Here is a 15039-nt window from a genome sequence, read left to right on the forward strand (position 1 = left end):
TCCAGACCGAGTTCGAGAATACACCAGCCTAATTGAACTCCTTCAGAACGCAGCCGCGCTACAGAGAGAACAACAGGCTGCGCAGCGAGCGCATGCGCTCAACATGATAGGCACCGAAGGGTCCGAACTGCCTTCGGACGTTCCCGGAATGGATCAGTACGAGAGCAGCAACATGATGTCTCTGCCAGCTATGCCACTGGGGAGCCTCAGAAAGGAGAGTGTCACTGTCACTGGTTCTACTTTTCTTTGGTCTTGGTGGTGTTAGTGTTGGTGCTACAAATTCTTCGGGAAAACCAGGGTCTTCTACTGTTGATTCTTCTGAGTTGTCAACCTGAAATAATAAATAAAGCGATATTATTCATACAGGCTACAAGGTTGTTTCGTGCACAAATAATGACCATAAACGTGAAATTCAACCACCTTTTTTTTTTCAGCTTCCAAAAACCCAACAAGAGTGGATGCAAGTGGCAGCTAAATTTAGCGAAAGATGGAATTTTCCCGATGCCTTAGGTGCCATGGATGGTAAGCATGTGATTTTGCAGTCTCCAGTACACAGTGGCGCAGAATTCCATAATTACAAATCGTCCTTCATCCAAGCATATAATCAATATTGGACAACAGGTGCTGAAAGATTCTGTACGGATGCTTAATCTACATCTCTTCCACTAACTTACATCTCTCCATCAATGTCTAAATCAACTGCCTATAAGAACTATCCAGCTTCACCAACCACGATTCCTCTCTACACTAAGCTGCAGTACAAGATAAACGCCCTCCCAACATCAGATTCTGAAAGCCGGACTGTTGTAGTCAAGCAACGTCATCGTTGCACGGCTGAGCAAGTCTTGTCCCGCTTTCGGCGGGACAGTCCCGCTTTGGAGCCTCTGGTCCCGCTGTCCCGAGAAATCCTCTGGGGACGCTAAAATGTCCCGCTTTCGCCCAAAGTCCCGATATTGTCCCGCTTTAGCTGGTCCGAACCTAATATTATCATTGAGAGCAACGAGCTCGGGAAAAAATCCATTTTACGATTTCAATATTGTACAATATTATGTATCAAAATATTTGAAAATAAAATGTAGGTATATTGACTGTGTAGTGCAGAGGCAGGTTGTAACATAGGTACCTATCTAACTGATACAAATCAGGAGCTAAGCCTACGCGGGTATAAAATATGTTTGTACCTCACCCCCCCTAGCACCTGAAAATATAAGATATCCGTGTTTAAACAGACACACATACACGGACGGACGCAAGCACCAATGGCCCAAACCAAACTCTTTTGGTGTCCAGAAATGTGAAAAACTGGGTATAGGGTCAAAATTTACAATACTTTCCCTTATTAATGAGATAAGGAAAGTAAAAATTAATAATAACATACTTACCAGTACCAGTTTCAGTGGGACGCCTTGACCTTAGCCTTTTGAGTTCGGTAAGAGGATAACAGACTGCGTCATCTTGGGTCTTGCAGTCTTCAGCGGACACGGAGAGTGCGGTACTAATCTGCCGCCAGGGCATCTTCTTTTCTTGGCTTAATGTGGTACTCATCGTCCTTTTGGGTTCCACCAGTAAAGCTTTCTCCCCTGTTACAATCCTATAAGATCTAAAACTTTTTCCATTTGTCCACATTATTTTGATTTATATTAACTTTATAATATAATTTTTAAAAACTAAGATAAACGAAAAAAATGAATAAAAAATTGAATTAAAAAATGTATATCATTGTTTTTTCTTAATATATTATTATTTTTAGCGTAAATATATGGATATTTAGCGTCAAAAATATTAATTTTAGCGTGAATATATCGAATATTTTTTCGGAAGAAAAAAAATCGTACTACCACAAAAGTCAGTCCAATAAATCTCAAAACTCAACTAGTCATGGCCTATAGTAGGTACATCATTTGCATTGCATTGCACGATGCTTTGCAAACACGTCCAAACTAACGAATTTCATCGCATTGCACGTTGCATTGCACGTTATGCACGTTGCATTGCACAAGTCTGGACCCACCATAATACATATAAATAGCTACTTGCGCAGAAAATTTGCGCAAAGTATTGGGGGAGTCCGCAAACCAACGGCATAGTAAAGAAAGGCCATTGACCTCTAAACACGGTTCCATTATGTACTAAATGAAATCTCTACTTCTGTGCTTTCAGATATGGCTCTGTGCCATTTCAAAATCTGCAACATGGGAAGGAAGCGGACATCAAAATGGACACCCTGGCTACGAAATGAAAACATCTAAGTGTCAACATGAATCAATGGTGAACATAACACCCGCAATAAATCAATTTGTTTTCTTTATTTATCAATTACCCAACATTATTATGTAACTTTGTTTTGGTCTTTAAAATTATATTTTTGTTAATTTTCATTTTCCTTCGACTTGATTTCTCACACAATCAATTTTGTTTACTGAACGCATTTTATAATTGACCGGCGTAATGAATGGTGACAAGCTATCAGAGAATGTAAGATCTGAGACTGAGGGACACCAAAAGTTTGTAAGAATACATACCTCCTTACTACAATTAATCGATACACCTACGATAATATTACTATTGTTTGAAAAATGTCAATTTGTCATTTTCAGGCTCAAAAGCAAAGAAAAAGAAGATTTAATAACAAACATAGGAAAATTTGATCAGTTAAGCAGTTAAGGAATAAGACATAGGATCAATCTACACGATGTCTTCCTGGCTAGATAAAATTCTAAAAACTGCTCTCTGTTGTCAACTAAGTAGGTANNAAAAAAATGGTTTTTGGGGGATTTTTTTCACATTTTCTCACATAAATGAACTCTGATCTTGAAATTTGTCGCGACAACCTATGATCTCATTTTCTCTAATCACTACAGGCTAAAAAAAATCCCAGAGGGACGGACCCAGCTTGTTCCTTTCCTTATCCTATAGGAAGGAATGGAAAGTAATGTTTTCCTTATGGACTAATAGGTTCAATTTTATTTCTCCAGATGCGATATGAAAATCCAGACCGAGTTCGAGAATACACCAGCCTAATTGAACTCCTTCAGAACGCAGCCGCGCTACAGAGAGAACAACAGGCCGCGCAGCGAGCGCATGCGCTCAACATGATAGGCACAGAAGGGTCCGAACTGCCTTCGGACGTTCCCGGAATGGATCAGTACGAGAGCAGCAACATGATGTCTCTGCCAGCTATGCCACTGGGGAAACTCATTCAGAATAGAGAGCTCCAGAATCTCATTCAGCAGCAGGAATACAACGAACTGCTTGGACAGTCAAACCTGGATAAACGAGACCTGGATAAACGAGAAACCTGGATAAACAAGAAATTTTCAAATCCCCTTCATTTTCGGGCCAAAAACCTGGTTTAACTAGAAAATAAAACCTCTATAAACGAGAAAATCGCCCCTTTTTTTGCTAAGTCCCATGCTCATATAAACAAGGCAAAATGGACCTCTATAAACGAGAATTCAAATCTCCGAACCTCTGTAAACGAGAAAATGTCAACTTTTTCTACACATTAAAGGACCGTATAATACCCTGACTCCCATATTTGTGGCATACTTTATCTCACAGTTCCTCTTGAACAATGAAAAAGTTCCATTTTCTCAAAGGATCCATTTCAAAATATCAATTTTAGGCTGAAATTTGTGGAAAATGTTCTCAACATTTCAAAATCTGTCCGAAAAAGACGTAACCAATATGTTAACCAGCACTCTTGGGAATTTTATAGGTCTGTGGGGGTGTGAATAAAAGGGATGTACGGCTGAACTCCGTAACATACAATATAGAAAGGTTATTGGGAGGGAATTGTTCATCCCTTTTGGGTGAACACGTCATACAGGGAGAAACAGGAGAGGGAGGGAGAAGGGAAGTATTTTCTATGTTCACTGCTTGGACGCCAAGAAAAGCGAGGCAGCTGTAAGTATAATGTCGTAGTTCCATTCAATTCAAACTTTGATTCAAACAATGCAATTTAGTTACATTGGTTGTTTGGTTTACTAGTTGAGAGATCACAGGAGCTTATTCCTTCAACCTCTCCATAGAACTCACCGAGACAATGGTGGGTCCAGACTTGTGCAATGCAACGTGCAAAGCAACGTGCAAAGCATTTGCATTGCACGTTGCACGTAAAATCAAATCTGACAAAGTTATCTAGGTAGATCGTTTACTTAAAGTTTTTATTAGTTAGGTCTGCATGTTGGAAAAAGATCTACCTTTTAACTTTCTATTATTTGGCTTGTGGTGGATTAAAAAATAATAATAATAATAATATTTTTGGAATTCAGCCCTAGGCTATAAAAAGCTTTTTTCTTTCTGAATCATATCTTTTAACCTTGCATGAAAGCAATTTCCTGAGGCATCTATTGTGCATTATGACAGCAGATGCCTCATTAACAAAACATAATATTTCAGAAGTCAAAGAATACAAAGTACCCACCAAGATGTACCTAATTTGGTGTTCTTGTAATACTTGAAAATATTAGGAAGGAAAAATTTGTTTCTAAAAAACTTACCCTAAATACTTACCTAGCATAGCTTATTTTACATATATGTATTATTATGCACCACTTCTAAATATTGATTAGAATTCATTCTCAAAATTAATTATTTAGGTACATATTATTTTTATTTATTTAAGCATTAGAGCAATTCCTTGTTCCTACTTAGTTCCTATTAGCTTTATATTTTAATTATTGGAGGTATAATTTTATTACCTTCTTATCAATAGGTCCCTAAACCTTATTAACTTTGGTTCTGGGATATATTTATTAATATTATTTTGTTTTGTTTTATTTATTTATTACTGGTAGTTATTATAGGTAGACATTTTATTTTAATTCAATTGTTTCATTGATTTGTTCATTCAGAAATAGGCAGTTGACAACAAACCTTATTAACTTTGGTTCTGGGATATATTTATTAATATTATTTTGTTTTGTTTTATTACTGGTAGTTATTATAGGTAGACATTTTATTTTAATTCAATTGTTTCATTGATTTGTTCATTCAGAAATAGGCAGTTGACAACAGATACTTATATTTATTAGTACTATTGGCAAAATTAATCTTTTTGGTCTTAGGTAAGAAAAAACTTTCTTTCTTTTACTTCAGTAATATGTAGGTACATACCTACCCAAGCCTTTTAAAAGTAAAAGAACAAAGCAGGAAATTTATTAGGATAATCGTCTGGATTTACTGAGTGGGTTTTCCTCTCATCTGATCTTATAACAATGTGACCTATATTATAGAAAAGTGACAAGAACCTTTACTCCTTCATTATTTCTAATACTGATGAGAACTTCCTTTGTTTTGAATTTTTTGAAACAATCAACTCAGCTACTTATGTTACAATATTAAATTTACGAGTAAAAGAAATGGAAAAAAAAATCTTTGAAACAAAATAAATAAACTCAAATATCAAAGGAGCCTAATTTGTGCTTCATTAAAAGATCTTTTCTCTTGCCCTACAAAGTTTTGCGTGGAAAATTGTTTTCGAAAATGTCGCAAGTTCTAATATTTCTGTAAAGGTAGAAACCGTCCAACTTTCTATCTCTTTAATATTTTGCAAAGGCCTGAAAGTTTCAAGTGTGACATTTTGTAATTAAAAGCCTCTGGAAGAAATACTTTGAGGAATTTTGTTCGAAATTTCAGACACATAGGAATAGTCATTTAAAAGAAAGATGACACTTGACATTTTAACTTTGAAAAAGGCTATATCTACATTTATTTGTATTGGTGTCTTCCAAACTCTCTCAAAGTACTTACCACTTATATATCCTTTGTCCATAGTACACTATAACACCAAGAGATTTTTTTTTTTTTTTTTTTTTTTTTTTTTTTTTTTTTTAAGCTACACGAAATACAAATAAAACATTTCGTGTCCCTCAGTCTAGCTTCTAGAAAGTAATATCTAATGATCTTTTAAGGTAATTTATACTAAGTAGGTAAGTAATGTTACAACATTTGAACCAAAGGTATAAAATACTACCTATTTAGTGGAATCAGGATCTACTTAAGTATACAATTTACCTTTGAAACTTCAAGAAGTACTATGTAAGTAGGTATTAGTTTTACATCTGTTTTTCTTTTTACCTTCAAGAAGAAAGAAAAGCCTTATTTATCCTTTGTACTGCCGACTGTAGATCATGCCTACAAACCTTATATAAAACTGAAAATAGGAAGAAGCTGACTTTGAAAAAAAAAAAAAAAAAAAAAAAACTTAAGAGAAACCCGAAGAAAAAAGGAAATGGGCATATTTTACTATAGGTAGTTACCAACCTGACAGAAGTGGTTTTGAATTTATTTAGAATGTTAGTTAAGATATTACTCCATCTCTTAACTCATTTTGATTAAATTCAGTCACTTTAAGTCAAGGCATAATAAATTAATGCACTTATAATCTAGGACATATTAAGTACTTAGGTTGTACTTATTATTTATAATATTATTCATAAATGTTTAATAAAGACATGATTTATCATAATAAGTATTTATTTATTAGTCTGTGTCTGTGCTCAACTCTAGAGTTTCAAGATTAGCCCCTAAAGCAGCATCTACACTAGGGGTTGGCAACCCTACACCCATGGATCCAACTGCAACTGCTGGCTTGTTTTTCTGTGGGCTCTAATTTTTCAACTGTATTCATTAGGTATACTAATCCAGAATGCTTTAATTACATATTCAGTAAATTTGTCAAGCCATAGGGAAATTAAGATGACACACCAATAGAATTGGTTCTGTCTCCAAATTTTTGCATTTTTCCTGACAGGAAAATAGATTTTAACTATGCATGACTTGACTGACAAGTCCTAGCAGCTGAAATATCTGTGTCATAACAAGACTGATTGGCATGTGTTAGTACTGTGTATGCAATATGCATGCAATGTGTCAGATAGTTTGCCATATTTATTGAAATCAAACTTCAACACACCCACTTGAAACAGATCTGCCAAACATCATAGAAACACATTACTATCCATCATATAAACACACTAACAATAAGATATGTGCACACCTTTTTAATAATATGCAGTAGAATAAAATTGAGTATGAAGCTGCTGTTGAAAAAATAACAAGCCTTGTAGCAACCTCTCACGGTACAAACCCAAAACTTTGTTTGGACACTGTGGTTATTCATATGCCTTTGGTTTCTGTCTTTCTTATGCCCCTCAAGTATAAATATCAGTTCCAAAATCTTAGCAAGCACCTGTTGGTTATTCATATGCCTTTGGTTTCTGTCTTTCTTATGCCCCTCAAGTATAAATATCAGTTCCAAAATCTTAGCAAGCACCTGTAGAGCTATGTCTAGCTAATGAGTTTAAATAAGAAAGAAATGTGTCGTAGGCTGCTCTCAGGTGCTCCGCTACCTGCTAAGTCAGATTATCTCGGAATCTCGGAAAGCCTCAATCAAGCTAATGTTGTTGTCCAAGATGAAGCACACTAGCTGCCCCAATGTAAATATTAGATGTAATCGAGAAGACCTGATCCTAGGAAACACCTACAGCTGCTGACCTCAGAAAGGAGAGTGTCACTGTCACTGGTTCTACTTTCTTTTGGTCTTGGTGGTCTCAGTGTTGGTGCTACAAATTCTTCGGGAAAACCAGGGTCTTCTACTGTTGATTCTTCTGAGTTGTCAACCTGAAATAATAAATAAAACGATATTAAAAAGAAGAACACAATAACTTAACGATATTATTCAAAACGATATTATTCATACAGGCTACAGGGTTGTTTCGTGCACAAATATTATATGACCATAAACGTGAAATTCAACCACCTTTTTTTTCAGCTTCCAAAAACCCAACAAAAGTGGATGCAAGTGGCAGCTAAATTTAGCGAAAGATGGAATTTTCCCAATGCTTTAGGTGCCATGGATGGTAAGCATGTGATTTTGCAGTCTCCAGTACACAGTGGCGCATTTCCCGATTTTGAAAATTTGGACCGATTGCAATACTTTCATTACTAGTATAGCTCGCTATACTGTAGTAATAGAAAGTAAAAAACACCACACAACATTATCTCTCTCTCCCTCTCTCTCTCTCTTGACTTTTCAAAAGAGTTCCATATTACATCGACCCTAGAATTTTTCCCCATCTTTCTGAAACACCCTGTATACACAACTGAACATACAATACGTATCATGCTTACCTCAATGTTCAGTCTCTTCCGTGGGTTATCACGGTCCTCCAGAAATCTGAATGCTTCGTACGCGAACCACTTGCTTTTGAACACTTCACTAGCACCTGAAAATATGAGATATCGTGTTAACAGATACACGGACGGACGCAAGCACCAATGGCCCAAACCAACTCTTTTGGTGTCCAGAAATGTGAAAAACTGGGTAGGTCAATATCGTGTTCAGACATACACGGACGGACGCAAGCACCAATGGCCCAAACCAACTCTTTTGGTGTCCAGAAATGTGAAAAACTGGGTAGGTCAAAATTTACAATACTTTCCTTATTATGAGATAAGGAAAGTAAAAATTAATAATAACATACTTACCAGGACCAGTTCCAGTGGACGCCTTGACCTTAGACTTGGAAAGTAAGGAAGCTGGACATTTAGAGAGGAAGGATGGTTGGAAGCTCAATCCTGGCAAAATATTTCACCTTCAAACCATGCATTCTATGAGAGAGTTAAGTGAGAATCCAAATACTGTCCAAGATGAAGCACACTAGCTGCCCTAATGTAAATATTAGATGTAATCGAGAAGACCTGATCCTAGGAAACACCTACAGCTGCTGTTCAAGTTGCAAACTATCGAGAGTCGTAAGGATTTCATGCAAGTAATGGACTTGGAAAGTAAGGAAGCTGGACATTTAAAAAGGAAGGATGGTTGGAAGCTCAATCCTGGCAAATTATTTCACCTTCAAATCATGCATTCTATGAGAGAGTTAAGTGAGAATCCACATAGGTATAAGTACTATCTTCAAGCTTAGGTACTTACATTAGAAATAACAGCTGAATTTTCAAGATGAGATTACAGTGAATTTAGCAGGATTCTGCACTCCCCTGACAACCAGGCAGTTTCTTTGACGTCCAAACAATCCTTTACACACAAATTTTAACTTAAAGAAGTTTACCATGGACTTTAAATAAGCATTTTGCAAATTTATTGCGTAAAAAACACCTTTTTTGCAGCAACCAGCAACCTCCAAAAATTTTAAAATATTTGAAAGTGCGCGCTTTAAAGCATGTTGGCCAACACAACAAGATGGCGGAAAATGTAAACAAGACTTGTATACACGATCGATACTCGAGCGAACGAAGTGAGTTTTTAGTTTTTCATTTTTCTCGACTTTGTCATAGCATCCGTTGGTCCTTGTTTCGGCATAATAATCGAATGGTTTGTCCAATTTTGATTAAATTTTGGACACTTTTCAGGTAAAAGTTATCAGGTAATCTTATCATGTAAAAGTTCTAAAGAACATCATTTTGTTCATGGAATTTTGGCCCCGATGGTGAATGAGGCTCATAGCAGAATCTTTTATAGGTCAGTTCTAAAGCTCACTGAACCATTAGTAATAATCCTGAGGCCATGTGAGGTTTCCGGCACCTTTTTCTGTCCCGGAAGAGACAACCTGATGATGATACATAATAAATTATAATGACCGAACTTTGCAATTATCACAAGACTCCCTGACTTTAGCCAATCTTTCAAATAATCAATCTCAAAATGGAGAGTTCATATTTCCAATAAAAACTCTCTAAACACAAAATTAAAACATCACTATAGGGTACGCACTACGCAGTGTACCCACTTTATTTACTAACAACAAAACAATATCGGCGCGGTGGATAACGGCCTTTGGATTTGATAGTTGGTGATTCAATTCCAAGTCAAGTCATGAAATTTATCTAGGTGTAATAATTGGGGAACGATATTTGTGACAAGCATAGTATGCTCCCTATAGGATAAGGAAAGTAAAAATTCCTTTCTATTTACTAACAACAAAACAATATCGGCGCGGTGGATAACGGCCTTTGGATTTGATAGTTGGTGATTCAATTCCAAGTCAAGTCATGAAATTTATCTAGGTGTAATAATTGGGGAACGATATTTGTGACAAGCATAGTATGCTCCCTATAGGATAAGGAAAGTAAAAATTCCTTTCTATTTACTAACAACAAAACAATATCGGCGCGGTGAAATAAGCTCGTCGAAAATTCGCAGCAGCTCGATTCGAACCCGTCCAGATTCGTGCATGAACCGCAGACGATCTAATAGTATCAAACTCTCAGCAGTACATTGGAGGGAGTATTGTAGCGCAAGTAATGTGCGAACCAGGGAGGTCTTAGCTACGTGATCACTCCAAAGTTGAGAGAGCAAGGGCTTGTTCCATTCGACTAGGGCAGAAGTTAGAAGGCATTTTAGATGGAAACTTTCTGTGCTGGCGGAGATGATTGAGCTGATATCCTGGGTAGAGAGGTTCACTTTGAACGGGCGGCGAGCTTTCTTGATTAGCTTGACGTTTTCTGAAAAGAGAAAAATGAGGAATAATGGTTGGGTGGAAGAGCTCCTCCAGAAGAACCCTGCCACTTAAAATAAAGCCGTAAAAATAAAAATAAATTTAAATGAAAATGACAATAAAATAATTTACATGGGGGCAAACTTCGTGGACGAGTGGGTATCACACTCGACTTGCAGACCAAAGGTCCCAGGTTAGATTCCCGGCAGAGTCGAAGTTCAGTGGCTCTGTGCTTGAAATATCGTTCAGACAACTGAGTAGTTATAGTTAATTAAATCGAGTAGCGGGCAGTGTGGCGGGGCGTTACCAGTGTAAAAAGTTTGATGAAAATAGGAATCGAGTGCAAAGGAGGCACTTAGTAATGGTGAGATATCCACAAAAGTTGTAAAAGGGCTTTGCTTTACCAAAAATAATTAATGATTGGATTATTTCTTTTTCCACTGATTAATAAAATTAATTATTTCAGTAAGTAGGTATCTTCAAATAACTCACCTCTAGCAGCATACAGTTGCAGTACTCCGCGAAACAACAGCTGAAACACCTTCTCCTTCTTCTCCCTTGGGTTATATCTATTCCACGCTCCTGCTGTCTCCTGGGCTGCCATTCTCAGGAACGGAACCCTAAGAAATTTCCTCTCCTTATACACTTTCCTCAGGGCTTGACTTAGAGGGAAATTGGACAGACTAGTATCCGAGTCAAGGCATTTCAGCTTGTGATAACAGCACGGGATGTAGATCAGCTGTCTGGCAAGAGGCAGGGAGAAGAAATGCTGAATGACAGATATGCTGAGGTCCCCACACGTGTGTAGACCTATGAAACAATAAGGTTCAGCTGGAAGGACTGTAGAGAGGTCTGTACATTCGGTTTGTTCATATGGCTGTGACTTGCATCCTTGCATCTCTAGGGGGACCGTAGGGCCGCTATTGGTAGATACAGAAGTGTTTTTATTTATATTTCCATTACAATTCTGTGACTGTCGTAAATTTGACTCGTTAGTTCTTAGTGACGAAGTCATAAAGCTCGTGTCATTGACTGTAACTTCAATCTGGCGTTCTTCAATCTCCTCTCTATCAAACTTTGGTGTTTCCTCCTCTCCTACCCCAATAAACTTTGGTGTTTTCTCCTTTTTGTTATCAACTTCCTTGACTATTTCACCAGCATTTTGTCTAACACTTGGATCAAACTTTGCTGTTTTTTCCTTTTTATTACCATCTCCCTTGACTATTTCATCCTCCTCTATGGCACTCGGATCATCAGGTATCTTACTTTCACGAACTCTAGTATTGGCTATGAATGTGCAGATATACTTCAGTTTATCCCTGTACTCTACATTGCTCTTGGCATGTTTGGTTATTCTGGTGAGAGCGCCGTCAATTTTCGCCTGGTCACATTCCAAACCGAGCACGTTGAAGTTGAAACTGTGAACCAGAATCTCGTCCAGATAACCCTGAAAGAGGCAAAGAAACATATCTTTATATACCTTAACATAAACATAAATATGTTAAGCTATATAAAAATGCCAGAAAGGTAAATGAAAATATTATCAAAGTACCTACAATACCTACATAAATAAAAATATCAGCACAATAAATAAAAATACGAGTTCCATTGTAATACAAAACATCAAAAGGGCCCGCTTGTATTTTAAAACTCAAAGCCCTAAGTCGCGGGTTCGATTTCCGCCCGAGGCGAAAGTTATCCTAAACAAACAAGACGTAAGGTTCGTTCTCAGGACGCTTGGCTTTCTCCTATCAGCCAGTCATCCTTCTCTTCGATTTCGGGGCGACAAGACCTAAGAAGTTACAGTTCCCTCTATCAAACAAAACTTATTTATTTTTTTTTTTAGAAAGAAAAAATAAAATAATATTTTTTATCAAGCCGGGGCCACATCATCGCCATTTCGAATTCTCCGTCAACTTTGAACTTGTAGCTTAAATAATAACGTGTAGCACGCTATGCTTGTCCTACTTTGTCCGTGGACATTGAGGATTGGGGGTCATACTTTGAGAATCCGGCAGAATAAATCAGTTGGATTAATTTTATTAGCTCTTCAAAGTGTGCCCTCGGGCATTGAAAGTTGTTAAAAACTACCCGCATTGTTCACGACACTATAGGTATACAACGTACAACGGGTACCTAGGTGAATACCTTCATACCTGACCTAGGTATCTAGATTCCTACACCTACCTACCTAGTTCTGTAGCATGTAAATATGCCATAGGTAGGTCGTCATTCGTCGTCATTCGTCGACCGACGTCGACCGTCGACGACGCGGTGGATTCGTCAATGGTGGAAATCGAACCGTTCTGTATGCAAGTGCGTGCGTTAGTAGGTACCTACCTAACTACCAATAACCTTACCTATTTTATCGATATAACCACGCCACTGGTCACAGGTAGGTAGGTACCTATACCTATTTCATTATCACTGAAGGTCACTGATAGAAGTCGTTGGGTTTAAAAATAATCAGCAATAAGCAAAGCAGTAAAATGTCAGTATCAACTATCAGTCTCACTCTATAGTGCGTTGAGGACAGAACACAGAACGTTGGTTTGTTTGTTTAGCACGTAACTAATAAAGTTAATTAATAAATTTATTGTAAGTAGGTTTTAACTAACTAAAACTAATGCTTGGTGTCTCAGTTCACTTTTCTCTCTATACTTTAATAGAGTTATTGACTGACTAGCTTTGTACAACTCACTGATTCGAAATGTTTGTTTCTATTTTCAGAGATTGGTGAGGTCATTTGTTTCTTAGCATCGGACAGAAGTTCTTACATCACAGGCAATAACCTGACCAAGAAAACTGAGCAGCGATTGGGTAGTCGAAAGTTTGATTCTGAAAGTTTAATAACAATAACCTATCAGTTCACTTTTCTCTCTATACAGGTAGTCGAAAGTTTGATTCTGAAAGTCGAATAACAATAACCTATCAGTTCACTTTTCTCTCTATACTTTAATAGAGTTATTGACTGACTAGCTTTGTACAGCTCACTGATTCGAAATGTTTGTTTCTATTTTCAGAGATTGGTGAGGTCATTTGTTTCTTAGCATCGGACAGAAGTTCTTACATCACAGCTTTTACACGATTTTGTCATAAAACCTAGAGTCGATCAATTAAATTTGTAGGTATCCCAGCCACCTGAGTACCTACCTAACTACCTATTCATAATTATTACCTACCTACTTACCTAAGATGGGAATTTTCAAAATGCGATAATACTCAGCCGTTTTCACAAGTACCTAGGTAACTCAGTATTTAATTACCTACCTGAGGTACGGAAGGAACTATCGAAGAGGAAAATGCTGACGGGGAAAATCGCTTTGGTTACTGGTAAGTACCTACCCTATAAAACTACCTAACATATTGAGAGAGAGAGAGAGAGAGAGAGAGAGAGAGAGAGAGAGAGAGAGAGAGAGAGAGAGAGAGAGAGAGAGGTCAGGTTTGTCAGAGAGGGATTGTGGTAGAGAACAAGACAAGAAAAGGAGTAGGTAAGCAGTTTTTTTTTTTTACAATTTTATTAAAATCCTCTCTTCCAGGTGCTGGGAGCGGTATCGGTCGCGCAGCATGTCAGATTCTAGCCAGAGAAGGCGCCCAAGTTATAGCTGCTGATCTGAACAATACAAATGCAGCACAAACCATTGGAATGCTGACTGGTAAGTACCTAAGGTACGGAGTGTACAAATCAACCAACGACAGAAGATTTCTCAAAAATTCAATGATCTCGTAAATTATTTGAATTTTTGGTTTGAAATTTGAATTTCTAAAACTTTGTAAGTTTCACGTAGGTATCTTTTTCACGTAAGTTTCACGTAGGTATCTACCAATTGAAAGAAAAGGCAGAGTTTGTAGAGTGCAAAATTTAATTCGTCTTATTATTTGATTTACTTCAATAATTATTACTTTTAGGTTCAAGTTTTGCATTTTGTCACCCGGATTTACTTCAATAATTACTTTTAGGTTCAAGTTTTGCATTTTGTCACCCGGAAACTGTCCTTTTATAACTAGTCTTCTTCTTATGCCGTCCTGTTTTTATTAATAGAAAATTGGAAGATAGCTTAAATAATTTGTACCCTTGTTCATAGATTTTTTATTGATGTTGTAATTTTGTATTATTATTTTTTGTTTCTTGAAACAGGCCACTGTGCAATTGATCGTTTTATATTTGATTTACTTCAATAACTTTTAGGTTTAAGTTTTGCATTTTGTCACCCGGAAATCTGTCCTTTTTATAACTAGTCTTCTTCTTATGCCGTCCTGTTTTTATTGATAAAAAATTGGAAGATAGCTAAAATAATTTGTACTCTTGTTCATAGATTTTTTATTGATGTTGTAATTTTGTATTATTATTTTTTGTTTCTTGAAACAGGCCACTGTGCAATTGATCGTTTTATTAGAGATTTAGTGGTAAATTTTGTACCCAAATTTCAAAATTGTATATTTCTTTCAAATTGGATAAATTTATTACTTGCGCACTTTTTTGTTATGTTTTTCAATGTTTTAACTATTAAAAGTAGGTATTATTAAATTTGTTTTAAAATTTCAATATATACTTTACTTGTACTAGATTTTTACTTTC

The 15039-nt window shown here is 36.7% G+C and overlaps 3 protein-coding genes and 2 long non-coding RNA genes across 5 annotated transcripts; 3 read left to right on the forward strand and 2 right to left on the reverse strand.

Moving 5' to 3' along the window:
- Window positions 1-4: 4 nt before the first annotated feature.
- On the forward strand, window positions 5-2643 carry LOC113472053 (the record flags this gene model as incomplete). The annotated part of the gene is made up of 3 exons (XM_026831606.1): window positions 5-226; window positions 435-522; window positions 2116-2643. Coding segments are annotated over 3 exons (444 nt in total), but the record flags the coding sequence as incomplete, so codon positions are not given.
- Window positions 2644-2885: 242 nt separating this feature from the next.
- LOC113472055 lies at window positions 2886-3965 on the forward strand. The gene is made up of 2 exons (XM_026831607.1): window positions 2886-3258; window positions 3886-3965. The coding sequence occupies exons 1-2, from the start codon at window positions 2976-2978 to the stop codon at window positions 3963-3965; spliced, it is 363 nt and encodes a 120-aa protein (XP_026687408.1). The 5' UTR covers window positions 2886-2975.
- Window positions 3966-7542: 3577 nt separating this feature from the next.
- On the reverse strand, window positions 7543-8320 carry LOC103520531. The gene is made up of 2 exons (XR_003394527.1): window positions 8137-8320; window positions 7543-7626 (listed from the first exon to the last, which is right to left on the reverse strand). It is a non-coding gene; the product is annotated as an uncharacterized LOC103520531 (long non-coding RNA).
- A 1635-nt stretch (window positions 8321-9955) lies between these two features.
- Window positions 9956-11907, reverse strand: LOC103524552 (methyltransferase-like protein 25; the record flags this gene model as incomplete). Its single annotated transcript, XM_026831604.1, is given in 2 exon segments — window positions 9956-10467; window positions 10953-11907. Coding segments are annotated over 2 exon segments (1317 nt in total), but the record flags the coding sequence as incomplete, so codon positions are not given.
- A 1059-nt stretch (window positions 11908-12966) lies between these two features.
- LOC113472054 lies at window positions 12967-14117 on the forward strand. The gene is made up of 3 exons (XR_003394528.1): window positions 12967-13101; window positions 13538-13793; window positions 14000-14117. It is a non-coding gene; the product is annotated as an uncharacterized LOC113472054 (long non-coding RNA).
- The last annotated feature ends 922 nt before the right edge of the window (window positions 14118-15039 follow it).

This window comes from Diaphorina citri, unplaced genomic scaffold (genome assembly GCF_000475195.1).
Source record: "Diaphorina citri unplaced genomic scaffold, Diaci psyllid genome assembly version 1.1 scaffold3743, whole genome shotgun sequence".
Classification (NCBI taxonomy): domain Eukaryota; kingdom Metazoa; phylum Arthropoda; class Insecta; order Hemiptera; family Psyllidae; genus Diaphorina; species Diaphorina citri.

Bases quoted from the DNA above. Each gene is read 5' to 3' on its own strand.
- LOC113472055 (XM_026831607.1), top strand. From the start codon at position 2,976: ATGCGATATGAAAATCCAGACCGAGTTCGAGAATACACCAGCCTAATT. The intron at 3,259-3,885 runs AGTCAAACCTGG...CACTGCTTGGAC, and splicing joins ATACAACGAACTGCTTGGAC to GCCAAGAAAAGCGAGGCAGC.